The 17,435-nt window shown below is 40.2% G+C and overlaps 1 protein-coding gene across 6 annotated transcripts in view; it reads left to right on the forward strand.

Annotated features, from left to right (window-relative positions):
* The window catches only part of HELZ (helicase with zinc finger), a 207,137-nt gene that overhangs the window by 145,671 nt on the left and 44,031 nt on the right, over nucleotides 1-17,435 (forward strand). For all 6 annotated transcript variants that reach the window (XM_075014565.1, XM_075014569.1, XM_075014570.1 and 3 more), the window contains exons 21-24: nucleotides 124-352; nucleotides 9,179-9,383; nucleotides 14,960-15,011; nucleotides 15,834-16,027. In XM_075014565.1, coding sequence (XP_074870666.1) covers nucleotides 124-352; nucleotides 9,179-9,383; nucleotides 14,960-15,011; nucleotides 15,834-16,027 — 680 coding nt within the window. The remainder of the gene's footprint in view (nucleotides 1-123; nucleotides 353-9,178; nucleotides 9,384-14,959; nucleotides 15,012-15,833; nucleotides 16,028-17,435) is intronic.

The following is a 17,435-nucleotide window of genomic DNA, read 5'->3' on the forward strand; positions in this document are numbered from 1 at the left end:
AACTCACTACAATTACTTACATGTAAAATGTCATTGTGAAATCTGTCTAGCAAGTGTCATTTGGTTGCATTACATCTGAAAATGGTTAAAATTATCTCAAACTTCCACCTCCCCTTTCTTTAGGAAAGCAGTTTAGAGTTCTGTTTCTCAGCACAGTACGAACGAGGCATACATGCAAACACAAGCAAACACCGATCAAAAGAAAGGAGCAATTGCTGGAGGATTCAACAGAGGACTTGGATTATGGTTTTCTGTCCAATTACAAACTTCTCAACACTGCCATTACAAGAGCACAATCCCTGGTAGCTGTGGTGGGAGATCCAATTGCTTTATGTTCCATTGGAAGATGCAGGTACAGCATAAGTTTTCTTCGAAATTGGTCTGCTTTTCAAGCTTCAGAGTTAAATGAAATGCATTTAACTTATGCAGTTGGAGAAGCATGTATGAATTTTTACACCATTTTATATATAGTCCACAAAACAAAACCAGCATTCAAATCAATTAAAATTGCTCCAGTGATACCAAACCTGTGGTAAAAAGACAGGAAAACACTAAGTTCTTGTCCATCCTTTGCAGTCTACATTCATGGTTTCACATTGTCCATATTATACCATTGAGCTCCACCATACATATGACTTATTTTCTGTAGTTAACTTGCAGCTCTTAACTGCAGCCCCCCAGAGTGAGTACAAATTGATGTTTTATGGTTGTTGCCAATATTGAGTTATCTTGAAATGGTTTACTGTGCATATTCTGTACTGATGGTATTTGTGTTATTTTGGAAGATTGGTAAAGGAGGAAATTGCTTTTTTTTAAGAGGAAATTATTTTAATAGTGTAGCTTGTAATATTTCTAGCAGTGTAAGTCAGATGCTGTAATAAGGGCATGTTGCATTTTATTTTTTCAATAGTTGGAGTTAGGGTGGTATATTTTATGTTTCCAAACAATAACACTAGTAAAGGTGAGAAGTCACCTTTCATCTTTTACAGTGAACATCAGAGTCTAAATGGGATTGTAATGTGATTGAGCACATGGTATTTTTTTCTTTTCTGTTCTTTTTTTTAAAGTACTATAAGTACAAAATCTCTGGGAATTGAACATAAAGGTAGCTCTGTTACAAAGGACATAATGCAAAGTTCAAAACAAAAAGCAGTCAAGTAGCACTTTAAAGACTAGCAAAATAGTTTATTAGGTGAGCTTTCGTGGGACAGACCCACTTCTTCAGTCCCACGAAAGCTCACCTAATAAACTATTTTGCTAGTCTTTCAAGTGCTACTTGACTGCTTTTTGTTTTGATAGTGTATAGACTAGCACAGCTTCCTCTCAGTTACTATAATGCAAAGTTAAGGTACTTCTGTGTCCAACTAAGAAGTAACTTCAATGTGTTCGGAAACAGTATCTTGTTTTAGGACTCTGCTCCTTTGAAATGATTTTAAGTAGAGGAAATGGAAATGACAGTGTTGGGAGAGAGTGGTATGGACTTTCATACTGAAGGAGAAAGCAAGGGGCAGAGTTGAGAGTAACTAGCTGTTGAAGAGTGAGATCATAGGGGAGGGAAACCTTTATGGCTACCTTTATATCCCAGTGCTCTGTCAACAGAAGTTACTGCCTGGAGAGTTTTCCTGACAAAACTTCTGTTGACAGAGTGTGCTCACAAACAAAAGCCAATTGGCAGAGCTCTCTGTTCTGTCAACAGAGCAGCTGGATTGCCCAGCTGCTCTCTCAACAAACCAGGCACCCAGAAGCACAGCAAACAGGGCTGCCCATTGTTGTGGATGCCTGTCTGTCGAGAGAGCCCCCCTTGGGGCGTTTACACTTCTGTTTTGTTGACAGACATCTGTCCATGAAGGCATTATGTGTTTTGAGGCAGAATGCTGCCAGCAGAAGTGCTGAGTTACACACTGTCAACAAAACCCACTTTGTGTGTAAATATGCAGTGTGTTTTGTCGATAAAACCTGCTAGTGTAGCCATAGCCTACAAATGCCTTCACTCTAGGAAAAGAGCCACAAAATTTTAGTGTTCATTAAGGTTGACCTGGATTTAATTATCACACTGAAATCACACAGTGAAATCACACTGTAGCTCTTGGTTACTTATCCAAGAAACAGTAAGAGCCTCAGTTCTGTATGTATTGAAGGGCTTGATAAAGCAGCATTCTTGTTGTATTTGCTAGTTCTGCAATATGTAGTTGACGCCAATAGCCCAAGCCTCTACATTTCATTTTCAGCTGTTTTTACTGTGCTTATTATAATATTGCATGTCAGTAAAAATACTGCAAGAAAATCTGGGCATTCAAAAATAGTATGATTTATTACTTACCTTTTTTGTTGTTGTTAGCCATCGTTGCAGTCATGTGAAAGTGAAAATCATGAAGCCACTGTTTTTCTGTTCTTGGTAAACCTGGAATAAGCCAAATGGGAGTTGAGTAGATGAACTTTCCGGTGATGTGAATGAGGAAATGTGAAAAATGATGATATGTAAACAATCATTTTAAGGATATAAAGGGCTTTGTCTTCAAAGGGCTCTCTTTCTGTGGAAGGGTAAAATGTTAAGATGATCAGAGATTGAGCCTAAAGCTTTTTTCTGAAACAGAAGAAATGCTGAACTGATTGCGCTGTACCATAGCAGAAAAGTGTGTGTGTGTGTGTGTGTGTGCGTGCGCGCGGGCACATGCACTCAAGCATGGGTGTTTGTGGTTTTATTCCTTTACATTGACTTCACTTTCCTGAGGAAATGAGTCTTTATTACAGTGCTTCTGATATCCAAGGCAATGTTCAGAGAAGCCCTGTTTTTAAAAAATGGAAACCAAACCTTTATCTAGTACATTTATTCAATATACTTTGCAATTAAATTCTTGTTTAGAGAGACAGCATCAAAATAACCTCTGCTTTACTGCTACAGTCACATTGTTAAAATGATAGGGTTTTTATTTCACCATCCCTGTTGCTTGCATTTTTGAACATGTCTGCTTATGTAACTCGCTAGTCAGCATTTGTTATTCCTACTACTCTGTACTCAAGCCAAAGATGATGTGAACCTGTTACATGTCCCAAATACAGGACATTGTTTTTTAATTGAAGCTGTGGAGACAATTCATGCTTTAAATTCTGGAGGTTTCTGGTCCTATCCCTTGGGCTCTTTCAAAAGATCCAGCAGAGGATCTATGCACACAAACTGTTCTTCCGAAAGTAAATTGAAAGAATGAGGCACTCCTTTCTAAATCGCTCTTCCTTTCCCATTTCAGGAAGAGTGCCCCCTTTTGAAAGCTTCTTTTGCAGAAAACCTGTGTAGACACTCCACAGGCCCTTTTTTTCAAAAGAGCAGTCCTCATGGGGCCTGATTTTTTGATCCCTGGTCCATTCTTTTGAAAGAGCAGGGGCTTTGTGGATGCTTGCTTTCGAAAGAGCAAATCACTCGTTCAGTCCTCTTTTTGCGTGTGGACGTGCTCTTTTGAATGAAGTTCTTTTGGAAGAGATCTTCCGGAAGGGCTTCTTTCAAAAGATCTCTGTAGTATAGACGTAGCTTTGGTGTTATGGCATAGAAGCTGGTCATCGCATTTAAGGAAATTTGTCTGTTTCAGTTACTCCTCTGCCCAACAGTAGGCTTTGGATACACCATGTTTGCCCAGGAAGGGGGCAAGGCTCTTGCATCCCTTAGTAACACTAGCAATTGGCTCAAAAGTCATCCTTTTAAAGTGACACACAGAGTTCATCCATTTATTCTTCAGCTTTTGTTGGGTTACGGTACTGACCCAAATTCTGACCCTTTTGAGTCCTGATTGTGAAGAATTATGGCTCAAATTATTGTTAAGTGACTAGTGTTTTTTGATGTCTGAATTTTAGGGGCTCAACACGTTAAAAAGGCCTGGTTTTCAAATACATTCTACATCAACAAATTTCTGGAAATCAGCCTCCTTAGGCCTAGGTTGCCATTAAAATATGAAAATTTAGGCCTAGGTTGCCATTAAATTGCTCTTTTGACAGCTAGTGGACCAGTCTGCCTTTCTGAGACCAGCCCCTGTGCAAAAACCAACACAACAAAAAATTATTTAATTAAAAAGTAACCAATGTGTTGGAGCTTTATCAAGATGTTACTTGAACATTGCTTTTAATATGCCATTGTTTTGTTTCACTGAATAATTGAATATTTACTGTTTGAAAATCCTGCTGGAGTGCTTGGGCACTCTGCTATAAAGAGTTCTTTTGAGCACAGAATAAGTTCAGAAGTTGGGAAGCAGTGATGTTTTGTGAGAAAAGCAGACCTCAATAATTTTAGAGAGTTCTTGAATTTTATAAATATTCTAATACCTGACAAAGTGAGTCAGGAATTTGTAGCTGTAGTTATAGAGAGCTATGTGAAGTAGTAGTAGGCATCCTTCAGTCTGCATAGACTATGGATCGTGCCCTTTAAAGTTTCAATTGAGGACTTCATTTACAGCGTCTGTTGTGACTATAAAGACCCACACGAGAGTGACAGTCCTTGCTGCATCTCTTGCAGATGTAGTGGGTGTCTGCCCCAGGTAATCATTGTATTTTTGTATGTTACAGTCGGACTAGGCAGGGCTGTTTTGCAGACGTTCCCTTTAAAATCAGAAGCAGCTGCAAAGCCCGGATGGCAGTGTTTTATTTTTTGTCCTTACACCCCAGTACAAATGTTCCATGCCTAGAGAGACTGCTTGGGGCATTCTAAACAAAAGTGCATGGGTCTCTGTGCAGTTCTGGTGCTTTCCAGTAGGTTTGACAACGGCATTAATTAATCACAGAAAGCTCTGTCCTTAAAGCATCCCAGTGAAATATTTCCATGTTGTTGTTTAATTCTCACTTAAAAACTTGTAAAATATATTTTGCCTTACAGACAAATGATTTGAAGCTCATGTAGAAAAAGGGCCATCTACCCAGTGAAACTTAAAAGAGTACTTCTGATTTTCAGGATATCACATTGGCATTAGAATGGATGTTTTAAATTCTTTTATATATGAGGCTTGGCCTACAGTTCATATTTACTTTGATCTCACTGTGTCCTTTAGGGTGTAAAAAATCTACCTCCTTGGACAATGTAGTTATACTGACATTAAAGCCCGGTGTAGACAGTGCTACTGCCTCTTATGGAGGTGGAGTTAAGCTGATGGAAGAGCTCTTTCCCATTGGCTTAGAGCAGCTGTTCTCGAACTTCATTGCCCTGTGACACCCCCACCCCCGCCACCTCCTTTTGACATTAAAAATTACTACACATCCATGGGAAGCGGGGGACCAAACAACACACCTGCCCAAGCCCCATCACGCAAGTCTTGCTGCCCTGGACAGAGCCACCAAACCTGAAGCCTGAGGGCTTCTGCAGTGGGGTGGGGAGCATGTAATCTTAGCTCTGGGCAGTGGGTCCTGGGCTTGGTTTGGACTTAGAGCACCTTCACCAGATATGCCACAGTGGTACAGCTGCACCAGGGTAAATTTGTGGTGTAGATTTGCCCTTAGTATCTGTTACTGTGGCCTTTCAAGAGAGAGACTTGACTTGCCTCAGGTTAGCCTACGAATAGCAGTGATTAACCAGTGACAGCTCTCCTTAGTATCGGCATTGCCATAGGCTGAGTGAACTTGCCACCCTGAACTAGGCTGATTGTCTGTCCTGTTTTCTTAAATGGCCAACTTTATGGTACAATTCCCATGTTGTTTCATTTGCCAGCACTTCTTGCCTGGTGCTTCGAAACATTCCCTAAACTTCATGAGGTATGATGTGAGAAATAATGTGCATTGTATATGACTCACCTAGTTTATTCTCATGCTTTGCCATTCTGAACAGGCTGAATGAAATTCAAAGGGTTTAAATAAGTGTACGTTTTTGTTATAAGAGACTTAACAAACAATTCCCCATATCGGAGGGGTAGCCATGTTAGTCTGGATCTGTAACAGCAATGAAGGGTCCTGTGGCACCTTATAGACTAACAGAAAAGTTTTGAGCATGAGCTTTCGTGAGCACAGACTCACTTCTTCAGATGCTGGTCTTGGAAATCTGCAGGGCCAGGTATAAATAGACCAGAGCAAGGGTGGGGATAACAAGGTTAGCTCAGTCAGCAAGGGTGAGGCTTACTACCAGCAGTTGATCTGGAGGTGTGATCACCAAGGGAGGGGAAGCAGCTTCTGTATTTAGCCAGCCATTCGCAGTCTTTGTTTAAGCCTGAGCTGAGGGTGTCGAATTTGCAGATGAATTGTAGCTCAGAAATTTCTCTTTGGAGTCGGGTCCTGAAATTTCTTTGCTGTAGGATAGCTACTTTTAAGTCTGCAACTGTGTGGCCTTGGAGATTGAAGTGCTCTCCTACGGGTTTTTATATATTGCCATTTCTAATATCTGATTTGTGTGCGTTTATTCTTTTACGTAGAGACTGTCCAGTTTGTCCGATGTATATAGCAGAGGGGCATTGCTGGCACATGATGGCATAAATTATATTGGCTGCTGGTAGTAAGCCTCACCCTTGCTGACTGAGCTAACCTTGTTATCCCCAGCCTTGCTCTGGCTTATTTATACCTGGCCCCGCAGATTTCCAAGACCAGCATCTGATGAAGTGAGTCTGTGCTCACAAAAGCTCATGCTCAAAACTTTTCTGTTAGTCTATAAGGTGCCACAGGACCCTTGGTTGTTAATTCCCCATATCTGACTCTAGACAGTGAGCAAAGATTTTTTTTTTTTATCTTATCACTCATAGTGTTCTCAATACTAAGGTAATTATAAAATATAAAGCAAAAGGTGTCTGTCACCTTGTGGGGAAAAATTATCCCTCTTCAAATACAGTGTGTCATCTAATTAATCAGCAAGCTTACTTACTTGGTTCTTAATAGGGTTGCTCATGAAATATTCTGAAATATTTAGGATGCTCCACCACAGAAATCTCATTATTTATTGACAGGAATTGGCAGATTCTATTCTTTGAGTATGACCTCCGACCAAGCTTGTCTCTTTATGCGCAGTAGCCGTAGGGAGATCATGGGACAATCTTTTATTTTTAAAAATAATTCTTTGCTCATTTGCATGGCCTCCTGGGATGCCCATTTGTAAAATGGGTGTTTATGATACTATCAGATCTACATATGGATATAATTCTTATTACCTTAGGTTCAGGAAACCACCTGAAAAAACTGAAGAAGCAGGCACAAGACCATCTGCTTGTGAATAATGGGAAAAACATTTTTTAACATCTTTCACTACAGAAATCAATCTGAGATTGTCAGCAGATATTTACATTTGTAAAATATTGTCAGCCTGTTGTCTTTAATCTCTCACAAAAATGAAAATTAAAAAGAAGGGTTATTATTAAATGTGCCTTTTTGGGTTTTCATTTTTTCAAAGTTTAATGTAGTTTTTCCCACTCCAGCTTTTGTTTTTCATCACTCTTCGTTGCTTGAAGATGATTTAATCATTTTCCTTTGATTAAAGGAGATAAGAACATGGTGGTTGTTGTGTTGTGTTTTTAAACAATGACAGATTTAAACTTTTTAGAGGAAAATTACTGCCCCGTGTTTTGCTTGTTCCTCTGCCTTCTGCAAAAGTATTTGTTTCTAGAACTCCCTAAAATCACTTTTTTCTTTGACAGATATTGCCACATAAGTTTTAAAAAATAGACTTCTGCATAAGAGTCACATGGAAAATTGGAATGGCAGATTAAAATGATCATTTACTAAGTGATTTAATTCAAAATAAGCTAATTGCAGGACCATAGGGGAAAATAACATCTTTCTGACATGGACGTGGTAACCCTTGTGAGAAATATCCATAGTATTACAATAAGAACAATTTGCATTTATACGTGTTGAAGGATCTCAAGTAATTTACACATATACTTGAACCTCTGTAGTCTGGGTGTCCCTATCGAGGAACACCCATGCTACAGACGAGGAAGTGGCTTTGTGTGCTGCCGATCCTCTTGCCCCAGCTGGGGTAACAGTAGCCCAGCAAAGCACTTCCCGTAAGGCTTTTCCTCGCTGTTCCCATATCAACAGGGGGCAGGGGACAGAGCCTGGGAGCAGCAGGGGGCACAGAACTACATGTGCCCTCAGGAATGGGGTGCCAAACAAGCATCCCATCACCCTCATGCCCAGACCCCACCATACCCTCCATGACCCAGTAAAATTGTTAATCTGGTATATCCTGTTTCCCAGGGTTTCTGGATTAAAGAAGTCCAACTGTACTAACATATTAAGCCTCACCACATACCTGGAAGGTAGGCAAACTTTAACCCCATTTTTCAGATGGAAAAACTGACGGTCAGAGTGGTTAAGTAACTTGCCCAGAGTCATATGGTGAATCAGTGGCAGAGCTAGGAAATGAATTTAGCTCTTCTGACTCACCAGCCTGTTCTTTCACAAGACCTATTTTGTCCCACTATTGATCCTAGAGAAATACTGTGTGATTTGTGTTTTGTGTTTTGTATATTACTTCAAGAAGAACAATAAAAACTCAGGGTCATATTGTTTCCCTGTTCTGTTAGTGGACTGAGGAGTCTGCCTCTACTATTCCCCCCCCACCCCCCACTGGGGTTGGACTCTTTGGAATGGGAGGGTTTGGAGCTGTTAGAATGATGCAGGTTATTAGTGGATAAAGTAATCCAGATCAGTGATGACTTCCTTCTTCCTAGGAAGGCAGCAGTGGATGGGACACTGGATTGGAACTCAAGATTGGGGTTCTGGTTGTGTCGCTGCTTTGCTGGGTGGCCTTGGGCAAGTCACTTTTTTCTGTGCCTCACTTTCCCCATTTGAAAAATGGAGATAATGATACTAACCTTCTCTGTAAAGCACCTTAAGTTCAATAGATGAAAAATTATTTGGCTTTCTGAGCTTTAGTAGAATGTCTGATATTCTATGGCCTTAGCATGTTTTTACTGTGTGTTTGGTTTTCCTGGTTAGTTCAGTCTGCACTTCTATGTTGACATACATATAGGAATCTGAAACGATGTGACACAGTTCAGGGCTATCATCTGATCTGCCTGGACAGACCCTTATGCCCACGTCGTGGTTGGGGGTTCACATGGATGCATTGGACACCGTGGATATGTAGCAGAACTGGGGCATGATGTGTAAGATGGGCATGTTGGAAAATACAAACTGGACTTCGCTGTGTGAAATCTCTGTTAACTGTAAAGTGAGTTGATAAATAGTACTCTTTTTATATTTTTAAAACTGTTTTCCATAGGAAATTTTGGGAGCAGTTCATTGCCCTGTGTCACGAGAATGAGAGTCTCCACGGTATCACATTTGAACAGATAAAGGCACAGTTGGAGGCTCTGGAGTTGAAGAAAACGTATGTGTTGAATCCCCTAGCACCCGAGTTTATCCCTCGGGCTCTGCGACAGCAGCATTCAGCAAATACCAACAAACAGCAACAATCACCACCCAAGGTAAAGCATAACTGGTAATATAGTTTGTCTGGAGGTGGGAGTGAAGGTAGAAATACCTGTCAAAATGACATAAAAAGTTTATTGGGCTAGTTGTTTTAAAATTCCTTCCACGCATATATAGACTTGCAGTCGGAGATGTCAGTGCAATTGCTGAAGGGGCCTTCAACCATTTCAAAAGAAGGCACTAGATCTAATTACAAGGTGGTTGTTGTTTAGCAACAACTTGGATTGGACAAGATTGTCCAATAAAAGATATGCTGTAGCTCAAGCACAGTTTATTTATGTATGCTGTTTGTGTTACTGAGCAGCTAGGAGCTTCAGTCATGGATCTGGACTCCATTGTGCTAGGTGGTGTATAAATGCAGAACAAGAAGACAGTCCCTAGCTGGAAGAGCTTACAGTCAAAGGCTAAGTCTATACTAGGGAAATAAGTCAATTTCAGATACACAGTTCCAGCTATGGCATTTGCATAGCTAGAATTGACATACTGGAATTGACTTACTTTTCTAGTGAAGACCTAGGCTCTCTACACTCGCGTCGACCTCTCTTATTCCACACGATAGTGTGGAGTACAGGGGTCAAATCCCGACCCCAGAGAGAAATTTTGCCGCATTTTCACCAGATGTGCAAAATCAGAGTTGGAAAAGTCATCCTGGTCAATCTTCTGCTTAGAATAGACAAGCCCTAAACTGAGAGAGAACAGGTGGATACAGACAGGCCAGTGGAGGAATAAAAATAAGCAGTGTGTACATAACCACAGATATTTAGGCTTGGTACATTGGGCAAAATTCACTGGCCTGTGTTTTTCAGGAGGCACATTGGATGATTTTAATACTCCCTTCATACTTACATCTTTTGAAATGCGTATTTTTTTAGTTTTCACTGATTATTACTGTTCATGAAAAGACCCAGTTAGTGTCAAGGGTGTAACTAAAAAAGCAGTCAAGATTGATATAACAGTGAAGTTTACCATCACAAAAACTAGGTTTCTTTCCCCTTCTCAAGAAAAAATAGTACATGAACAGTGAAAACAGATGATTCCCCTGAATTGTGCTCATTATGAATTGTATGAAATGTGTCTTTATGCTTATCAGACCTTATCATAAACTTTATCCAAATCCATTGGTCTCTGACAATAACTGCAGCTTTTTAAAGCTACTACTAATGCTTGAAAGCATTAGGCTTATGAGAAACATAAGGTCCATTCATTTTAAATTGCTCTTATTGCTGTTTCATTTTTTTACTGGTGCTTCACTCTTGAGTGCAGCTGACAGTTGAAAGATTTGCCATGTTTGCTTATAATTGATAAAATATGAAAATATTTTTTTGACCTGTATTGTATTAGTAAGTAAAAATTGCTGTTTCTGGAAGGAGGATAAATTTTTTGCAGTTAAAAAAAGAGAGTTTTTTGGGCATATGGTTTCATTTTATTTTTTTCCCCCCTCAATGATTTGTAAACTATGCACATTTGATATAGAAATCGAAAGGTACGTTTTCAAACTGCCTACAATTTCAACCAAAGATCTCAAAATTTTTTGCCACCTACATCATCACAGTAATAAGCGCTCTTCCATCTGAACATAGTTGACAAGTTGTCATCTGGGATGACAGGAGTAAAGTAAGCAGATAATACTTGAACACACGTAGGAAGTAACTACAATAAGTAATAAAACTCCCTCTCACTCCCTCCTCCTACAAGTTTTAAAAGTCCACGATTAGTTCTGTTCTTGTTTGGCCACTTTAAACGTAACATTTATTTGTTAGTGGAGCGAGGCTAGAGAGCTGAATGATGCTGGTATATTTCTGAAGAAACAGGAACACTGATCTCCAAGAATTGTTCTGGAATGAGTGTATAGATGTTCGTGCATTTCAAAAGGTACTGCTTACACTGAAGAGTGACTGTGCAAAATTGGTACTTTCTTACTCAGTGCATCTGCCCCTGTGCTTATTTGGTATAAACTTTATTCCCTGACATAAGAATGGGCATACTGGGTCAGACCTCTGACCCATCTAGCTCAGCGTCCTCAAACAATCTATATCCCCTCTGTCCATTCCCAGCTTCTGACAAAGAGATGCTAAGGACACTTCAGAGCATGGTTTTGTATCACTGCCCATCTTGGCTAATAGTTTGTAAAAAGTTTTTATGCATGTTGCCCTTATAGGACCAAATGGCTAATACGGAGTTAGCTGGAGTCTGTACTGGCATTAGAATTATCAATTGCCTTTCCTTTATTGCATGTGAAACTACGTGAAGATAAAAAAGCGGTCAAGTAGCACTTTAAAGACTAACAAAATAATTTATTAGGTGAGCTTTTGTGGGACAGACCCACTTCTTTAGACCATAGCCATACCAGAACAGACTCAATATTTAAGGCACAGAGAGCCAAAAATAGTAATCAAGGTTGACAAATCAGAAAAAAAAATCAATGTGAGCAAATCAGAGAGCAGAGGGGTGGGGCGTGTCAAGAATTAGATTAAGCCAAGTACGCCAGAGAGCCCCTATAATGACCAAGAAAATTCCCATCCTGGTTCAAGCCACGTGTTGATGTGTTGAATTTGAATATAAAAGAGAGTTCAGCAGCCTCTCTTTCCAGACTGTTGTGAAATTCCTCTTCAGTAAGACGCAAACTTTTAAGTCAAAAACAGAATGGCCCACTTCTTACTGAAGAGGAATTTTCACAACAGTCAACCCTCCACCTTCCAGTTCAGCCCTCGTGCCGGCTCACTAGCCACGTCCAGTTCTGGCTCCAGCTCAGCCCCCTGCCACCGCCTGGCTTACCATCCTTGCATGGCTGTAGCTCACCTGCCACCCCCACCCCTGGCTCTGGCTCACGACCCCTCACGCGTGGCTCTGGTTCACCCTCCACTCCCCACCCTGGTTTAAACCCCCCACGTGCAGCTCCAATTCAGACCTCTCGCACATGGCCCCATTTCCATCCTCCCATCCTGGTTTAAACTCCCATGTGTGGCTCCAATTCAACCCCCCGACCTCCTAGTTCACCCTCCCCGCTCCCCCCGCTGTCTCACCACCCACGCCTGGCTCTGGCTCCAGTTCAGTCTTCCACTGCGTCCTGGCTCACCGCCTGAGAAGGGCTCTGACTCACCGACCCACACACAGCTACAGCTTAACTCCACCCCTCTCCCCCCTGCAGGCCTAACCCACCCCAGCCTTATCCCCCCATCCCACCACCAGGCTTAACCCTCCCCCACTGCCACCCCCTACCTCAGGACTTACCTTTCCACTGCTTCCCCGGCTGCAGAACATGTGTTCTGCTGGGGAAAAAGCCAGACCCTAACTTGTGCGAAAACCGGGTTACACAAGGGTTCGTGGAACGGAACCCTCGCATACTCTGAGACCTTACTGTACGTAATTATTTTCTTATACATGCCAAAAGTTTTGTGTTTGTTTTTGTTTTTGTTTTTAATGAACGTAACCAAACTTTCTGTTGGTTTGGATTACATTAGACAGGTTGGGGGCCCTGCTAATTGCAGGGATGAAAAGTGAGGCCTAACATAAAAGTTCGCTCACCCCTGCTTTAAAGTGTTGCAGCTTTCTGCACTCATGGGGTCGTTTTTTTCTCCCCCCAAGTGAGAAAGTTACAGTGCTATAACTTGGCAGTATAGGCAAGCCCTAGATGTTCACGAAACTACAGGACTGATAGCTCTGACTGTTGCTTCCTTTCTAATATGAAATACACCCATCGGAGGAGAAGTCATCCCAAAAGTCTGTGGATCCCTTCTGGGCAGCAGATGTGAATTACAAAAGGTGATTGAAGGCAAAGAATACTACTACAGGCATCTAAGATTATCATTCAGGGTTCATGGTGCCATGCTTTACCTCCTCCAGCTCTGGCAGCATCGCTTAGCACCAATTGGCTTCTTGTGTACTGCATCACACTGCAGTGCACCATGTAAAATCTCAGCAGTGATAACATACAGTGTTTACCTTGACACATTAAGCAAATATAACAGAGAGGTATTTTTACAATATATGTATATATACTGTGACACATACTGTAGAAGGAAGGGATTACGTTAGCATTGCTGTTTCTTTGGCTACATCTACACGATGAAATAGGGGTGTGATTTCCCTGCTTAAGTGCCCATACTTGTGTGAGCTTGATGTGAGCTAGCAGGAGTGTATGTAGCAGTGTACCTGAAGTAGCATGGGTAGCAGCAGCAGAAGCACAGCTTCGTTGTACTGACTACAAACCTGCAGGTGGTTGGCTAGGGTGGTGGGGGAGATGCTCAGTATTGCTAAGCCATGCCTCCTCTCCCACTATACGGCTGTTATATTCACACCCCTAGCTTGTGGTCTGTCAGTAACGTGTGAAAAATAACACTTAAATTGATTCCATTGTCTTTTCTAGTCAGCTTCTAAAATGGTTGCCCTTAGTACCTTATTTACATTTTGCAGATTTTTACATACTTACAGCTTTTACAGGTCTTATGCTTATTCTTTTCTTTATTTTCAGTTCTCCTATGTAAGCAACTGCCTTCTTGTTTTTAAAAGTGCTCTTGTCATACAAATTATACAAATAAGGATTGCCTCCTTAGCCCTTGTTACATGTCTTTTGAATACATAATCAAAGTTCCCTTCAGCAAAATGTAAATGTATTATATACGAATGGAGTCAAACTAGCTTAAAATCAAGAATGAGAGCTTTGAATATATAAATATTTTTGTCTGAAGGTAGCTGTTACTGTTTCAAGCTTAGGTCCCATGACCATTGGAGTGTCCTCTATGTTTAGATACTTTTGGAAACTCAGTTTTGAGGGTCAGGCATGCATACCTGTGCATGCGTTGATGGAGAGCTGGTAACAACAAATTAAGTTGGTAACAGCTGTTTGCTTTCTTGCTGCACATCTGTGATGATGGAAAAGTTTTTTGTTCTTTTGTCTACTCTTTACAAGTTATCAAGGTACTCAGTTAAATCTGGCCAAAATAATACTAATATTTATCCTGACAAGTGTTTCTGTTCTAAATTTTTACCTTGCAGCTGCAGAAAATTATCAGATCCTCAGAGAACCTTGTGTCCCAATTCTGTCTGTATCATAAGATCTTAAAGACCATGTAAAGACAGAAGCACTTGGAGAAGCTAAAGGAAAATAGTCATTTCAAATCCATTTATCAAATTGCTTGTAGTTCCCATTTCAAGCAGTAATAATAAAGCAAATCTACATCTTTTGCTTTGGAGAAAGAGAGAAATGGGAGAATTTCAGATACTGCAAAATTAGACACCATGCAATTTTGAGTATCTCTTTCTAGTAGTCAGGTTTGTTAGCGTGAATTGAAAGGATGGGCAGAACAGACTCTGAAACAAGGGTGCTTACTAAATGTACTTTATACCGGCCTTTTTTGAAAGACTGCTTGACCAGTGGAATTGGGCAAGTAGAAGATATAATAAATAAAACCCTCACGAAAAGAACCACAATTGTTGGCCTTTCCAACCTCCACTCAGTAATTGTATTTCATTTACATGACTATTACTGTGTTGAAATAAAGAACAACCTTTTATGTTTGGTTTGCATTCAATATATAAAATAGAAATCATACTGTCTTTTTTTTCATTAAAGGGCAAAGGCCATCATCATAATCAGAATGACCATTTTCAAGCAGATGGAATTGGTAAGTTTCTACTGTTTTACTAGAAAATCTGGTCCTGATTTTACCCTGCTTCTCCTGGTTTGTAGTGTTGATTTATAAAGATGTATGTGTGAAGGGAGGATCAGGCACATAGTGGCTATGTAATTTATTTCTTGTGTGAATTCAGAAAGCAGATATCTCAAGATACTTTATGAAGACATTAGGTAACTCCTGGGCTCTCATTATATATGCCCTTTCCATGCTGACTGTAGACCTAAATACAAGCTTGTTGCTATCTTGGTTCTACACAATGTCTCTGATGTGTGGAAGAGGATATGTATCTGAAATGCATGTTATAAAACCCTGCTATACACCACCTGAGAATGGTAGTGAGAGAGGAAAATGGCTGTGTCAGGGAATCCTGGTGTAAAATGATAGTGCTCTAACTGTTTTATAACGTAATTTGGATTTAGCTAGTTATATGGCTCTACACAGAGCTATAACTTAATGAGTCATGATATTCTAGCCGGGTAGTCTATGGTGACTTCAGACCTACATGCATTTGTATTTAATTGTAAAAGTAATTCTAGTCTGTGTTAAAAGAATGGAGAAGTAAACCTAGGAAACTCTTTCTTCCAGTTCCAGAAGTTCACTAAAATTTAGCTTGTATATTGAATCTGGTGAAACTTATGGAAAGTATATTGATTTTTAGATTAATGCTCTGTCCATATCAGATTCTTCTGTATAAAGAGTTACGAAGTGTATTGGTAAAGAGAGGGGTTCTTTTTTGGATGGGAATAACAATCACTTGAGTACTTCATCTTCGTTTCCTCCCTTTGTGTTTCTTCCTTGTTTATTTTTCAGTTCAGCCCAATCCTTCTGTCCTAATTGGAAATCCTATCAGAGCATATACTCCCCCCCCTCCTCCTCTTGGACCTCATCCCAACCTGGGGAAATCTCCAAGCCCTGTTCAAAGGATAGATCCTCACACGGGGACAAGTATTCTTTATGTACCTGCTGTCTATGGAGGAAATATGGTCATGTCTGTGCCTTTACCTGTAAGCATTTATTTCCTTATTTTCCGCTTTTATTACATCGATAAAAATGAACACAAGACTGAGCAGTGAAATGTATGTCAACATCTTTGATGTTTACATGGGTTTTCCTGGCTGGGAATGTATCGTGCTGACCACAGGACTACAAGGGCTTAATGATGTTGCTCCTACAACGAATATCACACAGCCTAAACGGGGTTTTCCTGTTTTAGCCAAATGAGTTTTAGCCATGTTAAAATCAAATGAAGATTGTCAAGATTAATTACTGACCTTCTACAATAATTCAGGAGGTTTCTGAGTAATATTGATTCGAAAGTATTAATTGAATATGTGGAGGAATAGAAGTGACAGGGTCCTTTCTGTGTAGGGTTGTGAAGAGAGCACTGTGATGAAGTTTCAAAAGTCCTGCTGTTTCACAAAGCACAGAAGCAGTCCATAACAGCCCTGAGTTTTTCAGAACAGATCATGTTATCATGGCAGCCTTTGATCTCTCATTTCCAAAAATATGAGGTTAGTTAATTGAGTCATTGATCTACCCAGCCTTCTCCTTAGATAAAAACTTAAGTACTGTAGGTGCAACTTGTGGCTAGACTCCCCACATCCGCTAATTATAATAATCATTTATAGGTTTGTTTGATTTCTGTTTCAGTTACTTGGATTTTATGACATGTTACAGTGTTAGCCATGTTTTGTATTAATTTAACCAGTCTGAATCCAGTCCTGGAAGACTGTTGACTCATACTTTTATTACCCTAAATTAACAAGGAAAAATATAACTTTAAACAACACAGTTTGAATGCTATGTTTAAATTATAATGGATTTGCTTGCCTGTCTTTTAGCACATTGAGAAAATGTGGCTTGCAGAGTACTTACGGCTTCAAAATTGCTTCTCTTCTTTTTGTGTAAGGGCTTGTCTACACTTGAAACGTTACAGCAGTACAGGTGTAGTGCTGCAGTTGTGATCCTCAGTGCTTCAGTATAAATGCTACCTATGCCAACTGCAGAGGTTCTCCTGTAGGTAATCCACTTTCCCAAGAGGTAGTACTATATTCATGGAAGAATTCTTCCATTGACCTAGCATTGTCTACGCAGGGACTTAGGTAGGCTTAAATAAATTGCTCAACTGGGGGGATTGTTCACACCTCTGAACGACATTGTTAAGACAACCTACTGTTCTAGTGCATACCAGGTCTAAGGGGTATATTCTGATTTTCCCTTCCCTGTTTTAATTCAGAAGACACTCCAGTCAATAGAATTACTTCAAAGTAAAAGTGGTGTAAGGTTAGATTGTCATAACAGATGTTCTCATGACTCTATGCAAAGTAATTTTTGCACTGTGTGACAGCAGTATTGGCTTTAAAGCTTGTGACTTGAACAGATAAGAATATAATCCTGTGTATCTGAACACTG

Source organism: Carettochelys insculpta, chromosome 20, assembly GCF_033958435.1.
Source record: "Carettochelys insculpta isolate YL-2023 chromosome 20, ASM3395843v1, whole genome shotgun sequence".
Taxonomy (NCBI): Eukaryota; Metazoa; Chordata; order Testudines; family Carettochelyidae; genus Carettochelys; species Carettochelys insculpta.